The following is an 18,442-nucleotide window of genomic DNA, read 5'->3' as shown; positions in this document are numbered from 1 at the left end:
AGGTCTATTTGCGCATTTTCTTTTACATGATTGAAGTGGCATTACATCAAATCATTTTATGGGTTTCTAACTTCGTTATGTACTTAGTATTACAAATTATGTGCAATTCTTAGCTTTACCAATAACTTTTTAATTAAAAAGTGGTGAATGCTTATCTTAAATATAGTTAGAAAAATGTCATTTCTAACAGGTTAAAACAGCAATGGGTGTAATTTAATTTGCAATGTAATAAATATAGTGAACAACAATAATGAAGTTATCTGGTATTTATTAATGAAAACTCATTTTTCCTTCTTCTCAGCTCTGAAACTGGACAAGGAGAAGGTAGCAGAAAATGCACCCCACAGTTTTCAAAGCCTGCTGTGCTTACTTGGAGTCGAAGCTGCAATTGAAGGTTTAATAAAATCAATGTGTACAGACTAGGATTTCATGGCAGCTCTAAAAAAAATGGGTCATAAGGTCAAAATATATTTCTAGTTAAGTAACAGCACATGCTCTCATTTTATTATTTTATTCAATATAAACACCTCTGTACAATCCCCATCAAGAAATATTTGTCAAATGTAATGCCTTATGTACATATGCCTCCATGGTATATATGCCCTGAAAAATAAATAGTATTTAAATATAAAATGCCAAAAATCATTAACGTAAAGACCACAACTCTGAATTATCTTTTACACCTCACTGTTTTTTTTTTTTTGTATTAAAGGTACCAGAGTGGTTCTATTTGTGTTCTTTCGGAAAAGAATGAGTGTTATATTCCTGCTTCAAAAGCGATAATTCAAGTTAACAGAAAACAAGCAGTTTTCTTTTTTCACAGCTCCCTAGAAAAATACAGTAGAACTCTGTTACCATTAGCTTCCAGACATTTAAAATTGTTGGATACCAGCTGACACAGATATAATTACGTCTATAAATGTTTTCTCAATGGGTTTAGTTCTACATGCTTATACACAATAGTATTGGCACCCAATAGTATTCCAAACAATGTTCTGTTTAATGCCTTTAGTCTGAACAGAGATCAGTGGAGTTGCAGACTTGTGTATTGGCACCCCCTGTCTGAAAACGAGTTACTTCACCTGTAATTTTTATCAACACTCAAGTGGATAAATCTGTAGTCAAACTTTGCAAAAGCTGCATTAAAATTAACATGTACAATTTTAATAAGCCTTTACTTTTACATTTCTAAATAATTGGGATAACAGTTTCAAATGAAGGGCGTCAACACTGTTGTCTGCAACTGTGTAACTGTGTAAGTCAGCTGGATTCAGTACCACGAGACTAATGGTCTTAGAAGATTTAAACTAAATCTGCATAACTTGTCCTTTGGTAAGAAATTAATTGTTGTAGCCATTGTTATTAACATACTGGACCACCTACTAAAAGAACTTTGGTTTAAATATTAGGTAACATTTAAAAAATAATTCTCACAAAGCAATTATCCATTTTTACTTTTAGTTTGACTTTGTTTTAAATGCAGGTCTTGGTCTAGCAGAAACAAAATGAAGAATGATGTTACCCTTTAAATATTAAGGACGGGTTTAAAAAGAGAACCTATACACTTTTTTGTACAGTAAATTCCCATCTATAAGATTTTATAGGCAAATGTACTGAATTGTGTTTTTAATGTAACATATTGCTGCTTAAGTAAAATGTTTCTTTTTAAATATGGAATCACCAATCATTTCTTTTTATACACCTCCCTCACAGTAGAGTTGGATTTGCCAACTGTAAATGTGGTTTTACTATAACAATATTGTTGTAAAACACTTTGAAGCTACCATTCTCACCTACTCTCTTTGGACTGTACAGGATTCAACCTCAACCCCTCATGAGGGCTCATTCACATGAGACACCGCTCAGCCCCATGTTAAATCCTTTTGATTCACATGCATCTAGTCTGAACTCTGCAAAGCAGAATAACGCTTTGACACCTTGCAAAGGAGAAACTCAGTGAACTTGGCAAAATAATGATGTCCCCGCAAATTTAAACAGCTCAGGAGCTGACCTCAAATTCCAAATCTGATGTCCAAGCATGTGTTGTAAACAGTCAACGTTGGTGTAATGTAGACACACTTCACTTAACACTGGTATTGAGATAACTACTTCTACTAAACCATTCAAATCACTTTTTACAGTGATGTAGCTCTCAAACAATAGGGCTACAAACCTGTGAGTATTAAATTAGCTGAATGACCATTCTGTTTTAACTGCTTTTAATTATATCACAAATAAATAACTAGGTTTCTTTCAGCTGACAAGACACTATCCATAGTGGCACAATGAAGTGGAGGCAGATACTAAAATTAGCAGCACAACTTGAGGATTTTTTTAAAATGTTTTTGCCACTAGAAAAAAAAAAGTGCTAAAATAAGCACAGCTTAATGGCAATCGTATCAAGGCCCTGAGGTTGATTATTTGCAGACTTAAAAAGGTCCCATGCATCTTTCTGAGCCTACTGGTTATTTTTTCACCACTAAGAATAAATGTAGGTTATTCTTTATTAAGTTATAGGCTCTATAGGAGTTTAGGTACAACTTCAGCAGAGGAAACTTGCTGTTAGAAGTCAGTTTACCATCTCTCTCTGTTTCTTTGATCAATCGAAGAAATTAATTTTTTGAAATATGATTGTTAAAGCAAAGGAAATCAAACAGTCTTTGTACTTTTGGATCAATGGATATATATGAATATCGATTTCCAGCTAGTCAATCTGGAAAAATAACTCAAATTTGAAATGGGACGGTGTGTACTGACTGTACTAATACTGATGTTGATTTTCTTTCCACCCAATTCTATACTGCTATAACAGACTGCAGGATTGTCTGTTATACTTCAGCAGTTTTAAAATCATTTAAACACTGCAATATTTTATATATGAATTTGTAAAATACATTTGTCTCAATTTACAGATAAACTGGGAGGTGAACTCAAGAATGCTCTGAAGAATAGAATTATTAGGCACCAAAAGACGACTTTTCTGGCAAGGGACTGAACTGTCAATGTAAATTATGCATTCATCTTATGTAGTACATTTTGCACTTCATCACACATTTGGAATGCCCATCTTTCTCCTTCCAGTCATTTGAATACTCTTAACAGTGGCTTCAATTGGTCATTGTACAACCGTAAAAACACTGAATGATGTCCAAGTATATTGGAATTCTCAGCACATTCTATTATTGCTGTTAAAAATGGTAGTGGAGAGATAGTAATTTAGAACCTCTCATAACTACACTCTTATTTCCCTACAATGATTTTTTTTATACTGCCTACTGTGCTTTTCTCATTTTTGTTACCGTTATGGACTTTCGATTTTGCTTTAACTTCTTTAGTGGTGACACTAAGCGCCAAAAACCTTCAGTCTGTACAAGCCTTGATACAAATGCACGCTATAAAATATTCAGCACAGTTCAGTAACCAGATGGCACAATTACACACCCATACTCTCGGTCCAGGGCTCTCGGGTACCCTGTAGGACTCACATTAACTACAGGCAACTCACCGCAGCCGCGCCATTTACAACCCAATGCCAACAGCATTCTACTATGGCACACAGCATCCAAAAAAAAGGTACACCTTTGCAACCCTTGCTCACTTCATATAGTGCTTGGATAGGAAGTGCAGAAACACTTGATGGCATTCACACTGGGTGAAACAGGAGCGTGCAGGCCTCGCTGTCCAGAAGGAGATTCTGTGCTGACGGGTCTTCTCTGGCCTGTGTACTCTTTAGATAGTAGTTGACTATTTTTGTGTCGAGCTTATATTGTTGTGGGATGTTCTCGTAAGGTTTAGGGTCCAAATCCAGGATGGATACCGCATAAGCAAACCTGGTCTTTGACGGCTGAATCTCCAGGCTGGGCTCCAGTCTGAAGGGGAAGTTAGAAATATAAACGAAAGATAAAAAATAGTTATAATGGCGGTGCCAGTTACAAACTTAGATTAGTTAAGAAACCTACCACAGTACTGAAAGGATAAATAATTTTGCCAACATTCTTATTCTTATGATTTGAATTTTAGGGAGACTGTATTATTTGTATATTAATGAATTTTATATTAAATAAAAAAAAAACGTTCTGTCAATTTACCCCTTCACGTTTAGGATTGTAAACTATTAACTTTTCTAACATTGAGGTATAAATACAGAATACAACAGAAATATGTTAACCTCTTAACTTACAGTTCATCTTCTCCACAAGGTGCAAGTGCTATCATGATAGAGCAATCTTTGGCAGTCATTGCTACTCTGTACTGATGGACCTGCAGAAGAAAGGAAATGGGTGGATTCTACTATTCTGCTAATTAAGTCGGTTCTAAATGAACTACTTTGTAAAGTGCCTGTCAGAGCTTACATACACTACAGCCAAACTGCCATGTAAAGAAAGAGTACAGCAGGTAGTACTGATTGTCAAAGCTTTTTAAAGTGAAAGGTACAATATGAAGACCTGAAGAGGGGGCACTTGTAAATGCAATTATTTTACATATGGTTCCTGATGCACAGGATGTTGGAGTCCAGAAACTGTAAAAGAAGCTGTAAAGATTCTGATTCTGGAGAACTACAGTTTTTCTTTTAACCAATACTATGATAGCTGTAAGTATAAGATCAGAAAAAGTATGCAGAATTCCTTTCCTGAACATGCCAGGCATAGTCAAAAAGTGGAGACACACTCGGAATGAAACAAAGAGAAGTGTTGAGTCTTACCTTTCCAACTGCATATTCAACTGTTCCATCATCTTCAGAAGGACAATTCCTGACCTTTTCAAGGAAACTTTCATCATAGGGCCCATCAATCTGTAATCTGCTCCTGAAGAGAAAGAAGCCGTTTTTAAAACGTTTTTAAATACAAAAATACTTTAAATATAATTTAATTGGTTCATACATAATCCAGATCAATATACATTTTTAGTTACACAATTACACATTTTTACTCTAAATTCAAGATATTAAATGCTCTATAACAACTAGAATTGTAATATTCACCTTTTAAAAAGGGGATACGATTGTTTTAAAGTTCCTTGAAATACATGGAATTCAATGATTCAATTGTGCTTTTACCCCACCTTGTGGCTAATATGGCTCATCGCCGTCACATGAACACAAAAGATTTTCAACTTCTAACCAGATTTTTAGATTTTTATTATGACAACTGTCATAAAACCTGAATCATTCCATTTTTTCCTGAAGAATACCTTTCCTTAGGAAATTCCTCCAAGTACTGTTCCACCCGTTTGTACAAGGGGTAAAGTCCTTCAATGTCCAGGTTGTCCAACATTTGAGCTTGCAGTATTTTTGAAAGAACGCAGTCCTTAGGTAAGCAAGTATTGCCTACGATGCAAACGGTTACATTTTTAGAAAAAAACAAACTCCATGCAATCCTGAAATTCAGCTTTCAATTCATTAGATGGCAAATATATTTTAAAAAAGCTGGAGTATTAATGGCAGAGCCATAACTGTCTCATCACCATGCAGAACTAGAGTTAAAATAAATCCAGGGTGCGGCTGATACATATAGACTTGGGACTAAGCACTGATCCTTTAGAGTCCAGTGATCTGATTATGAAGCTTTAATTACCTTTTCTGTGCATGTCTCTGTGCAGAAGGCTGGCCTCACAGCAACCCCTTCCCTCTGAAGAATGCACCTTCCTGTTGTCTCCTGTCCGGCAGGAGTCTGAGCTACTCAGCAGCACCGCTGTGATGACCTGTATGAGCTCACTGACAATCGCCTTCGTGGACTGATGGCCATTGATGAGACCATTGGCAGGATAGAAGTAGGGTTTCAAGTGCTGGGCGAGTTCATTCAAATCCTGGAGATGATCCTTGTCATCCTTACAGCTATATATGAGCTCTCCATTCTGCACCACGCACGACATGCCGAGAGCAAAAAAGAAATAAGGGAATTCAACGACCTGCACTTCAGAATTATTCGTCCCACCCTATGAGACTATAGATTAAGAAATGTTTCTAAAAGCAAAAGTGCTGCAGAGCACCTTGGTCAGAAACTACAATAAAAGAATCTTATAATAAATTAATAAAAATCCTGTGGTCAAAGTTACTTTGAAAGCCAAATGTTTGTAATACCATTTTAAAATAAGCCATCAACATAAAACCTGGTTTTGTAAGATCCAGATTAATTTAAAAATCTCTTCTTCCGGTCACCCAAATAATCACCCCCTATTCTGCAGAAATTGAGAACATAACTGTATTGTGGTTCTAAAGGTCAAGGTGAAGAGCAATGTGGTCTGCTTCAGTTTTCACCATAATTGTACAAAATCGCTAATCAATTCACAGAGGCAAGGTTAGATAATGTTGCACGGTGACTTACATATGAAATAATGTACAAAACAAACTTGTGTGTCAAATACAAATGCCTATCTTCATAAGATTAGGGGACAATAGGAAACATTAGAGCTTTCCTGAATCTTGTCAATTTTTAAAGCAAGTGACAATGATTGATTAGACATATTATAAAGCTTACATACCTTGAAGATCTTTAGGTTGTTCTGTGCCTCTTCCAGCAAATGTTTTATTGCAAAGTACATTCGCTGTTTGTTCCTAAAAAAGCATCACTGATAAATAGGGTTCTGTGGTTGAAATGATTCAAAAACATGTTTCCGGGTATAACTGTACTATAAACTGTGTGACACTAAGTGTTACACCTCCATAAGTATCAAGCGATATTTTATGTTAGTGTGCATATAATGTATACAGTGTATACATTCTGACACGTTAACTGGCCAGACACAGATCAACACGTGCAAGCCATGGAGAAAGTCCAGGTAAACCTACGACTACAGGGAACACCTCCACACAAAGGGTAATGGGAGAGTGGAAAATGTTGTGCAGTTGAAGATAATACCCTGGCTTCTTTTAAAGTAATAACATGAGATCGGATCAATAGCAATTAAAGAAAAAAAAAAAACAATCTAGACAGGCCCACTAGTCTCCTCGCTCACTGATGCACCAGACAGCATCAAGTCACAATTTGTCAGTACAACAACCCGTACTCAACTTTTTTTTTAATGAACAAGAAAAAAAGACTAAATTTTGAGCTCAATTAAAAACAGCTATTCCTAAAGCCAAATGATAAGGTTGGAAGTCTGTATAATTAGAAAAATTTACAAAAACATTCACACAAATAAGAACCTGCACTTTACACATTCTACATACTGACATATTTTCTCTAAAACCTCATTTGCCAGGGTTTCCAGGTGAAGTTGTGACACAGTGATGTGTGGTACAACAGTTAGGGCTTTGAACTTGGAATTGCATAGCTGTCGCATCAAATCCCCATCAAGATACTCTTTTTAAACACTCCAGGAGGCTTTTGCTCTCATGACAAAGGGTGAAGATGTTAGGAGTCCATCGATACTCACCCTGAGAACAGATCAAGAGGACAGTATTTGCTTAGCCGCTTCCATTTTCCATTGGCTAGCTGTGCAAAAGAAAACCAACTTAAATAACACAGCAGTCAAGTTTATATTAAGTGTTGAAAGCATGAGACAGATCCATGCCCTAAGGCGTCAAGCAAACAGTGATCAGCACCCACAAACACATGACACTGCACAAACACTTTCAGTCTGCAGCCAAGTTCTCTAGTATTGCCATGACCTCATTCATTTGGTTTGTGCATCAATACTGTGCACCTTTCTCCTGTCTTCCCCATTCTGAATTCAATGTCATTTATTGTGGTGGGTTTTGACAACGACGTCGCAGGTCGATATCCATCATTTAATAAGAATTAAAAACATCAATATTTTTAACTTATCACTAATACCACAGCAAACAGAGAAACTGCAAAAGCCACTAACAATTCAGAATTGTACGACAGTGAGTGAAAGTTTTTTTTGTTTAATTCTGACACTAGAAAAGGCTTGCTAAAAACATGCACAGTAGTGTTTTGTTGCAAAAAGCAGAGGTATGACCTGCTGTTGTACGTGATGTAACACACAGATTTATTAAATTTAAAATGTAGGTTAAGATGTACTTTTTTGTTACCAAAGTGTAAAGTTTATGTTTTAAGATGAGACAGATTTCAAATCTGTTCCAGCTTATGTCCAAGTTTAGACAAAGACTGCTGCCCTAAATGTCTTAGCAGATTGGTCACCTGAAAAATATTAAGTGGCTACTTCTCTTTTCTTTAATTCCTTGAACGGTATCGTTTTCCGGTGTTTTGTTTGTAAGCTTACAAATAAAAACTGAATGTCACAAGAGAAAAAAATTAATTTCAGTCTCACAGTTAGAAGAATCTAGCTGCGATGTGAGTGTGGATGCGAGGTGTCTGCGTTTTTGGCTAAACAATTTAACAAAGTCACATCGTTACAGACTTCTAATAATTGAAACCTGAGCTCCAGTAGCTGAAAAAGTTCCCAAGTGATTCAGAACACAAACAGAAGAGGAAGAAAAGACAAAGATTATATTTTTAGATGTCCCAAGACTGTCATTTCCCTGTAGGGTCTCCATAGCTTTGTAACTGAGAAGACGCCTGCAGTTTTACTTGGTTTCATCGTGCACATTATATATATACCAGAAAGAGGCTTTCAATTTTTTGGGACAATTTCCAAACAAGTTTAATTACCTTCAAGTGCTGATGCATACAGAACCGACACACCTTGTGTTTGATCTCCTTAGTGACATGCCTTGAAAATGGCAGAAATCCACATTTGGGCTGCAAATGAAAACAATGCAGTTATCGACAGCACATTCCATATCATTGCTTGCTTCAGTTACCCATTAACCCATTACCAATTTAGCAGAGGTTGCTAAATTTGCTTTTTATTTTAAGGATCCTTCAACGGAGAATTCCATCATCCTTCAGTTTCAAATTTAAACCATTTAAAACATGTCATTTTTTTTGGTTTAGGTAGTCCATATGATAGAGGTAGTCTATATAAATGATTTTCTTACAATGTTTTAATCCCTTTTAGCTTTTTAGTTGAAATGCATTTGCTCCAAATTTCAGTTTAAATGTCTGACTTTTGAAAGTAGAACAAACCCTTTCACCCACAGTGAGCCCTGCTGCGATCATGTGGCCTTCTAAATCTGCAGGTGGTTTTGGTATCTTTTGACACTTTATTATCGTTAGGCAAAGCTTGGAATTACCAGTTTTAGTGTGTATTTTTAATCATGTAACATTCTTTTAAACTTATCAGCTTATCAGTGCTAATTACCACTGCTAAACTGCTCATTAAAAAAACAAAGCAACCTTTTCAGTTTGACATCAGGGCTGCTGAGTGGTTTGCCTCACCAGTCCCTCAGGCCGAGTTTTTAGGTCAGGCTGATCTCTAATCCCAGAGCACGTTTAACCTGTATTTTAGTCCTTGGTAGTGTTGGAAACTAAGCATAGAAAATGCCCCAAACAGCTCAGTTTCTAAATTGCTCATTAACTTGAACAAGTAACAAATTATCTACATCCTTGAATGAACACAAAATAAATGTGACAATCTTACCTTTATTTCTATACAAAGTGGAGACCTGTTTTCACTGAAGTGGCAATCAGGCAGTTTAGTTAGATTTGGTAGGCACAAAGCATATCCACTAAATGTGTCCATCATCTTGTCACAGCGGGATTCTGTAAGAAATTGGAAATTATGCATCATCTGTGCTTTGGTACATACATAATAATATAGCACATTATAGTGCCATTTTCTATTCTTATTTTACTCGACTTTTATTTACATGAAATTAACATACCATGTTAGTTGATGCTAGGTGTTCATGGAGATATTTCTATTCTTGACAATCTTAATTGAAACAAATTAACTACCAATTAACATCCATTCAGCAGTTGAAAGTTACAAATTGAAAGTCTTCTGACTCCTGGGCAGGCAGCTGTCTTATAATGTGCATGTCGCACTACACAAAGTGTCACCAAGACTGCTACACCCACACAATGAGTCAAAACCCATGAACTGAATCTGCAATGAAAGAGGTTTCAACATACTAAAGGAACGATAATGACCCACAAGAATCAGACACATGTGCATATTTATGTGTAGTGAGATTTAGATTCACCTGCTTGACTGAGGACCAGCCCCCTGGCTATAGGGCAACGGAGACAGGACCCACTTGCAGAGTGAGGAGTTAACTAAGGGGTAACAGTAAAGGTGGAGATGGGTGGAGGGGGGATACATCAGGCAAAACAAGAAAAAAGGGGTTTGCTTATGATACATAACTTTTAGAGAAAAATGATGGTCGGGAATAATTAAATTTAGACCAGCTGGAAAAAAGACTGACTTAGCTGTCGTTATGCCTCCAGAACTTCAGTTAAGAACTTTATTAAATATGAAAGCAACAATGTTTCCCAATAAATGTTCAGAACTTACCTGGTCTTTTCTGTTGAACCTTTGAAGAAAGCTGCCTAACAAAGTCCAAAGGTAGTTTAACAGCTTCCTGCAAAACAAACATTGTAACTTTTAATGCTTTTTTCAGCTTTAGGACTGGATCTGCCCCTCCCCAGCTGTCTAGGAAATCCGCTTAAGAATTGTTAGCGAGATTAAGAAAATACTGGAGAACAAACAGCTAGAATGGAAATCAATCTAGCCCTGTTCCACACTTAAAAAACATGAGAACAGCAATTTAATAAAAGAAAAAAAAGACATCTTACTCCATGGTGAACATATTTTTCTCCAAGGAAGGGCTTCATAACATTTTTACTAAAGTCCACAATGTTCTGTATTTGCTGAAAAGCTTCTTCTGATGTCTGAAAAAGAACAAATGCACTTCTAATAGGAGTGTGTTCTTTAACTTGTGTAAGAAGCCAGGAGGCTACATCATTTTTGGTTGTCTCAGACGCCATTTTAACTAGGCTGAATTCAGAATGGATAATCACTCATGTGTTAAGTTGTTTTCCTGTTAACACAGATGTAATGATTAACATAAGACAAAAGATCGAGGACCCCCAAAATAGCTCGCCGCCTGTGCTTTCTCCCCCTGATCCTTACTAAGATGTTTTACCACAAAGTCTGCTAAAATTGTTCTGAAGTCAGTAAAATGAAAGTCTGTTCACTTTTCCCGACTTCAGCGTATTTTATAGCTCTTGTAGATCCACTAATTACTAGAGCTTCTAACTAAATCAAAATTAGCTTACCATTTTCTGAAAGACCACAAAGAAATTTGAGCCTATTATTTTGTGCCAGCGTGCCAATGACAATGAGCATTCATGACTGTTCAGAATAGCTCAAAGGAAAATGTCAAGAGAGCAAAAAAAGCAAAAAATTATAACACAGAAATTTGCTTCCAAGAAAATAACAGGGACATTTCCAAGCCTAACATCTCACTTTTTAAAAAAACATGTTGTTCCAGTTTGCCTGACTGTAACCTAAATATTTTTGTTGAAATCTTCAGAGGGTAATATACTGACGCACTTCAGAAATGCAACACTCAAGATTCAATATATTTAAATATTCTACTTAAGAATACTATTGTTAAGGTTCTAATTTTCTCACCCTTATGCCTCTCTGTTAACAGGTGTCAGATGCATCAGTTTGCCAAAAGAAAATATGCCCATGGACATCTTCTCTTGCTTGAAATTGAGGGTTTTTACATAGCAAAAAACTGAACACCCCATCACCCCATTTTTCAGCTCTCAAGACATGAGATGGACCTAAGTTTGCAGTAATCACAAATTTTAAGTTGCAGCAGGCTTGAAGGTTTTAGGGGAAAAAAACGTAAACACTACTGAAGTTGTTTTTTTAGTTGACTGTAAATAAATTATAGAAATTCTCCGGGGCTATAAACAAATGAAGTACGCTTATTCATGTATACATTGTAAACACAGCAATGAAAATGCAATGGCATTTAACCTGTTTTTCTGGACTTCCTGTGCCAAAGCCAAGTGCCAACATTATGCTTAAGTGGTGTTAAGGCAAGAGTCTGTCAGAGCCGACATTTACGATAGTCAGATATGAGAAATCCTTCCATGTAAAAATCATGTGATTCAACACAGGTGGGCCTAGCAGTCTGGCAGCAGAGCAACATGTTGCTTTTGTTTTATTATTAGCAAGTTTCACATCAAACAAAAAAAAAACATAAGAGAAATCTACTGGTCATTCTCTCTTATTTTCCTGCATAAACAATATTTGAAAATGGAAATGTGGGCCGCAGCTGTGTCAACGATAACAAGCCTGTTCTTTGACTTGCTAGCTGCAAATGAAGGTGAAAGGTTTGTTAAAATGTCACGTACATATGCATCGGAAACTTCATCTTTTTAAAAAGTTTTGATTTATTCATGTAATACCCACATAATTTGTAACTGCCAACTGTTTATTTATCAAAGTTTGTGAGATTTGCAAAGGGTTTCACATATAAAAAGTGACCCATATCCTCTGCCACTGCAATGCAGAATTCATCTGTGCAACGCGTGGCACCCAATGTACACCAGCAGAGGAAATTAACTTAACGGAACTAACGGAAAAAAAGGGGGAAATTAAGAAGGCCAGACTGCACAAACCCAAACCTGAATTTAGCCGGGACACCTACCCTTACCAACAATGTCATTGCTTCTTTAACGACCAAGTCGTCAGGACCTTAATTTAATATCTCATTAAGAGGATACCAAAAGACAACTCCCACACATTTGCATTTTCTCATCCAAATGATTCATACCTGGCGCGGGTTTTCAATTTCTTCGGCAGGATACTTTAAAAAACGTAGAACCTGAGAGTGCTGAAAAAGAAGATCAAGATTTACATTATTTAAAATCTACAAAATTGCATATCACCTTTTATAAGGGAATCAGGTTTTTGGGACGGGATGTCATGGACTTGACAGTCATATACCACACAAGGTTATACATTAACCCTAAACTACGCTTTACAGATTTTCAAAACGTTCCGATCTATGACGTTTTCCACTTAAAACAAATAAAATGTGGAAAAAAAATGGTATATTAAAACTCTTCCATACCAGGTGCATTCCATACAAAATGCAATAAACAATAAGTTTCTTTATTAAAAAATTAAAGTTCAAGAGTAATCCGATTAACAAAACTTAAGAATCCTTTAAGAACACTTAAGCATGACAGTTATACAATAGGGGCTACTGCTTTTACCATAAACAAATGAGTGCAGTTCAGCAAGGTCTGCTCTGATGTTTTCCGAGAAGGAAATGGCTGTCTCTGGGATGGACATTACTATTCCTTGGTTTATACAACATTGCTTAATTCTAGTAAAAAAAAAAACTTTTAAAAGTTAACCTAAACAATGGAAATATTACTAGAGCTTTGTTTCACTCAAGGACAAAAACTGGCCATTTATTTATACACTTATACACCTTTATGCACACATTGATGTGTTGCATGTATAGTCTTCAATGCATACATATTCTCTTGCCTAGATGGGAAAGCAGTCTGTTGTACAAAGAGTTTGGACTTTCTGCCTCCTTTGGTTAATTCGGTTTTATAGTATTGCTATACAACAGGGATGAGGTGGGCACAACGCAAGGCATATCAGAAGTGCTTCAGATCACATAGGTCACATTGTGGGCATTTCCAGAACAGCATGCAAACTGCCTTAAAGTTAAAATATTGCTTTTTGAAGAATCCTTCTTTCTGAATAATATATATTCAACACAAGCATGGCGAAGATGCTAAGAGTAAGACATTTGTAGTTTTATAAACATGTTGGTGCCTTTTTTCCAGATTGGTGTACCTATATGGGCTTTTATAAAGTCTCTGTATAAACTACTTCTGTGTTACTGTTTATAGAGCTGTTCATAACCCTGGGAGAATCTACCTGCACACCCAATCGTCAGCCTGCCCTTTGTAGACACCACCCACCTCTGCTATCAACTGGAGGGCTTAGTGAGGTCTTCAGATCGGCCCCCCCAGAGCACCAGGAACACAGGCAAACTTGACTAAATCCAGAAAGTAAAACTCAGAAGGTTTCTGTACGTAAACCTGCAGAAGGGTCATTGTATTTCTAACCCTAGAACGAGAGGGACTTTGCCCAAAGTACAGAACACAAGCCCAAGCTTTTCAAGATGATACCCTGGTTCGTTCCACAACACAGATGGATGAGCTCGTCGGATCAGGTAGCTGCGAGTTACCAATCAGGCTGCATGGATCAAAAGGCCTCCCTTCTGAGCAACCTTACTTACGTTTTTGCAACCAGATGTTTCCTTTTGCATTTCCCCTTTTTGTTCGATCCGAAAGACTTTAAAAGATCAGAGCTGAAGATCAGCAGGAGGCACAAAGCTCACGTCTGCTCTGGCCAAGGTATTACTAATTCAGACTAACGACTAATATATATATATAATTAATACATAAATAAATAAATAAAGATTCCCAAGTTTGTAGAATTGTAGAACGCCTTTTTATGTTTACATTATATTTTGTAATTGCTTAAGCTACAGATTAAAGACAACAGTAGCTGTCACTTTAAAATGTTAAAGATTACAGAAACTTCAATTCTGCAGCAGACAGACATAGCAATGTCAGAGACCTGAAGTTGTGCTACTCTTTGATTAGATATACATCGTGTCCTATAGGCTGAAAACTGCAGATCCTATTATGATATTGCTATACCACTTGAAAGCATGCGAGACTAAACCGTTTACTTTTTTCTGAAAATCTCTTGAGTTTACACGTGCAACAATCTTCAAATTGAACAGGTCAATGATCAGGAAGTTTACAAACATGGATGACCAAACATTTTCCCCAAAACTTAAAAACTAAAGTTCTGCTTCTTACTGTAACTATTACTTGCATTTTTATACTAATTGTAAATTTAGGCTGCATTGTTGGGAAGATGCTTCTAATAAACCCTTTGTCCACTTCTTCCATTTTCTTACTGGCTTATGTAACTAAATTGAACCTATTAACAAAACTTGATTTTACATACTTTTAAAACTATAAGTCCTTTTATTCTGGAAAACGTGAATGTTTTACTTTCTAGGCTACATAAAAGAAAGAAAAAAGGAAAGGAAACTATTCTCACAGGAGGAATATAATGACTTTCTACCACATTTGGAAATTTTAGATTCAGAAAAAAGTTAAGCAATAAGCATGTCTCACCAGAACCGCATTTTTGGGTGGGTGTGGGCTTCCAAAAACACAGTTTTATCTCAAATGTGGACATAAACAACTAGGAACCACAGTGATTTTTTGAGCAGTTAGACGGGAACGTGTACCTCCCACAGTATTTTATCAGCATCACAAGCTCTTTTCTCAGAACTGAAAAAAGGGGTCAGCTGATCCCTGGGTGGAGATGGTAACTGTGTATATTATTCAGCTACTGACTTACTGTGTCCAACAGATACCTGTATTCAAGGTAACGAACATGATGTCTGGTGTTACACACCAGAAGAAGCATGACAGAACAATAAATTGGTAGCAACCAAATAAAATGATCAATATATCTGAATAATCAACATTCTTTTTTTCGTGAGCTGCTGCATGTTAAAAGGCATTGCATTCATATGCACATCTCATTACTGTATAAACAGTGGATTTTTTTTTTTAAGACTTCTATTCCCTACAAACGCTTGCACCCTCTTTTCACAATATATACAAACCCACTTCAGAGCTGTCTGTAGCAGTCGGGCAGCTGTGCCCACCTGGGGAGGAGGAGAAAGAGCACGCAGTCTCCTCTGCCCAGCCTGCCCATCAGAGCAACTCAGCCCTCACCATGTGGCACACTGCACACCGCTGTTCAAGAGCTGGCAGTGGTGGGAGAACTCGCACTCAAGCTCGCAGTTTGAAAGAAACTGCAACGAGGAAGGGAAAGACCCAGCAGGGTAAGGGGTATGGGCGAGCTTATCTTCGAAATCCCAGAAGAAGTCACTGTCTTATCAGGATCCAGAAGGGCGTGGCATGACCTTACTTCAGGTACAATTCTGCTCACAGCTGGCTACTTGACATGGCCCAGGCCAGAACGTGCACCACACAGGCCAAACCTGTGCAAACAACTTTACCATCTGATCCACTTCTCACATTCTCCTCGGCCATGTGACAAAATTATGGTCCACTCATCTTGTCACAAGACAAATGAAATATTCCTGTATCCTCTCTTTTTTACGACTATCTTATGCCCATGGCTAATTGTGAAGCCTGCTGAGCTTGGTATGATCACAACAGACAGTAAAACCCAGGAACAGATGATTTTGCAGGTGCAGAATTTTCTGCATGAAAGCACAAGAAAGATTAAAGAAAAGAGGAATACAAAATAAAGGCTTTCTTTTAGCTACCAAATCTGTTGACATTTTCCATTTCTCGTTGGCTCTTCTTCTTATTACTGCTATATTCTATACAGCGCCTTTAAAAGTAGCTTCTCAAAGGGCTTTACAGTAAGAAATAAACATGAAAGGAGATAAATCTCGATAAGTTAGAGTACAATCAGATAAGTTAGATAGGTTAGTGCAATAAAAAAGAAAAAGGTTTTGAGTGCAGTGTAAGATGCAAATTACATGAAAGCCCTTCTGAAGAACAAGGTTTTGAGTCTGGATTTGAAAGCACTCAGGGAAGGTGACTTTCTGATATCATTGGAGGAGCTTTGGGTTGTAGCATGAGTTGACCATTATTTAACTGAGTCAAGGAATGCTGGCAAGTAAAGGTCACAGCCACACCTTAGTCAAAATCTTTTGTTTGAAATAAGTTCATTAAGAGAGCAGAGCAGGGAGAAAGTTTTGTTCTCAAAGCTCAGCTCTGAAGTTCACACAAATGGCTTCCTCTTTATATACCTCTGCAAGGAACAACCAATCCCCTTTGATTCCTTATAAAGAATAAAACAATTTGTTAGAAAACAGCATATTTGGAAGGACAATATTTAAATTATTACATAGCTTGATTACTAAAAATGCAAACCTCAAAAACCGTGAGCCGTCATAGATTTCTCAGACTCCTACTTCACTGCTACACAACAGGTAGCCTGCTTCTTAAACACAAAGGAAAAAATTAGCCTACACACGGTGTCTTCACACTACACTTCTGTCCAGTACAGGCAGTGCACTTTACTCTGCAATGTCGAAATGATCGCTCTTCTCTCTCCTCTCACCTGGCACTTTCTCCACTGCAACGCACCTGTCCGACCTGCAAGGTCATCTTTCTGATCATTTCGATTTGCAATTCGCTGTAGTTTCTTTACGACATTAGGATATTTTGTTTATCCACGCACTGCAGTGCTTGTGTCACCACGGATAAAAGTACCTGCTAAGCAAATAAATAAGAAGGAAAAAAAAACCCAAGTGCCTGCGGAGCCAGGATCCCTTTAGTACTACTGAGTCTGAAGGAGGCAACGCCAACATCCTTGGAAATTCCATTCAGGGAAAAAAAAGTCTGGCTTAGAAAAACAGGTCTTAAACGCATCAGATACGTTTAGGGGGAACTAAAAGCTTTAATATAGCGAGTATGCAAGTAATGAGTATCAGTACTCTGCTTAGGCCGACTAAACGGAATACATCCGATAAACTTTTTCTTTTTAAGATCGCATCTACTGCACACCCGACTATAAACTACAAACCGATTGCAGAAAAGTAAAAGGTCTGTTGTTGTTTTTTTTTAAAGATGACTTTCAAAAGCCGTCCTTTTGTTCAGAAAGGCCGGGATCTGATGAAAAGATCACTTTCGCCCATTTTAACGCGAAGGTTCGTACCGCTCCTCCCCCCGAGTCAGGCTGCGGGGCACTGCCTGGTCTACTGTCTATCCAGATGGGAACAGAAATAAACAGCAACTAAAAAATAACAAAGGCAAAGCAAGATCTGACCCTGGCTCTGCTTGACTGTAAGCTGGATGTTTCATATCTAGCAAGGACGTTTCGAAAATAGTCACGAACTTCGTGGCTTGAACTTCTCTTTATTTCCTTCAGAATTAGTGACATGCTCCAGAAACGCGATTTCATTTAAAAAAAAAACAACATTAAAGTGTTTTTCAGAGTACACGCAATATAACAGACCAAGATGCTAAAACGTCTGGTTTTTAAAGCTGCTGGTGAAAAATGAGCTTTGATTTATTTCTGAATTCTCCCAAAACAAAAAGTTTCCCTTAAAGAATGGCGTGCAACACACCACTCACCTGAACATGGGAAATGACCAAGCTCTTGTTTCCCTCACCGTGGTATTTCCATTCATTCTCGTCCATTTTATCAACTTCCATAACAACCTTCCCTGAACGTGTTACCAGAATTGGTCTAATTAGATTGCTTCGCAAATCCAGTTCAACACACCATCCACACAGATGGAGGAGAAACGATTTCTTTCACTGTGACACACACCGACTAACCGCTACGAGCACTACCGCTTTAGTCAAGGATATCCCACCCTCTCTCTTCCTATTCGTCGACGGACTTGTAAACATGCATCTGATTGGCTGATCAAAGATAATAGCCTAGGAACTTCACGCTGCTTGGTTCTTATTGGTCGTCCCTCCAGTCAATCTAACGGTGAACCGACTCTTGATCCAGGAAATCCTGCCTTAATGTGTCAGGCCAAAATGAATGGATTGACGTCATA

The 18,442-nt window shown here is 37.4% G+C and overlaps 2 protein-coding genes across 4 annotated transcripts in view; one reads left to right on the top strand and one right to left on the bottom strand.

The window, feature by feature from the left end:
* The window catches only part of cenpp (centromere protein P), a 108,375-nt gene extending 106,705 nt beyond the window's left edge, over positions 1–1,670 (top strand). Inside the window, exon 9 of the mRNA XM_088916623.1 lies at positions 302–1,670. Within this exon, the coding sequence (XP_088772749.1) occupies positions 302–423 (122 nt within the window). The 3' untranslated portion in view covers positions 424–1,670. The remainder of the gene's footprint in view (positions 1–301) is intronic.
* On the bottom strand, positions 496–18,233 carry ippk (inositol 1,3,4,5,6-pentakisphosphate 2-kinase). 3 transcript variants are annotated; one of them, XM_088916619.1, is made up of 13 exons: positions 18,006–18,233; positions 12,605–12,664; positions 10,605–10,700; positions 10,324–10,390; positions 9,448–9,569; positions 8,577–8,666; positions 7,375–7,433; positions 6,481–6,553; positions 5,574–5,853; positions 5,191–5,326; positions 4,703–4,805; positions 4,181–4,260; positions 496–3,869 (listed from the first exon to the last, which is right to left on the bottom strand). In XM_088916619.1, exons 1-13 carry the CDS (start codon positions 18,084–18,086, stop codon positions 3,644–3,646), a joined length of 1,473 nt encoding a protein of 490 aa, XP_088772745.1. In that variant the 5' UTR covers positions 18,087–18,233; the 3' UTR covers positions 496–3,643. The 3 variants fall into 3 exon arrangements, with proteins under 3 accessions (XP_088772745.1, XP_088772746.1, XP_088772747.1); XM_088916620.1 differs by having other exon boundaries at positions 18,044–18,205; XM_088916621.1 differs by lacking the exon at positions 10,605–10,700 and having other exon boundaries at positions 18,006–18,191.
* Between the last annotated feature and the right edge of the window lie 209 nt (positions 18,234–18,442).

Source organism: Atractosteus spatula, chromosome 5, assembly GCF_055471065.1.
Source record: "Atractosteus spatula isolate fAtrSpa1 chromosome 5, fAtrSpa1.hap1, whole genome shotgun sequence".
Lineage (NCBI taxonomy): Eukaryota > Metazoa > Chordata > Actinopteri > Semionotiformes > Lepisosteidae > Atractosteus > Atractosteus spatula.
Note: the sequence above shows the minus strand (reverse complement) of the source record. Positions and strands in the feature narration are given on the sequence as shown.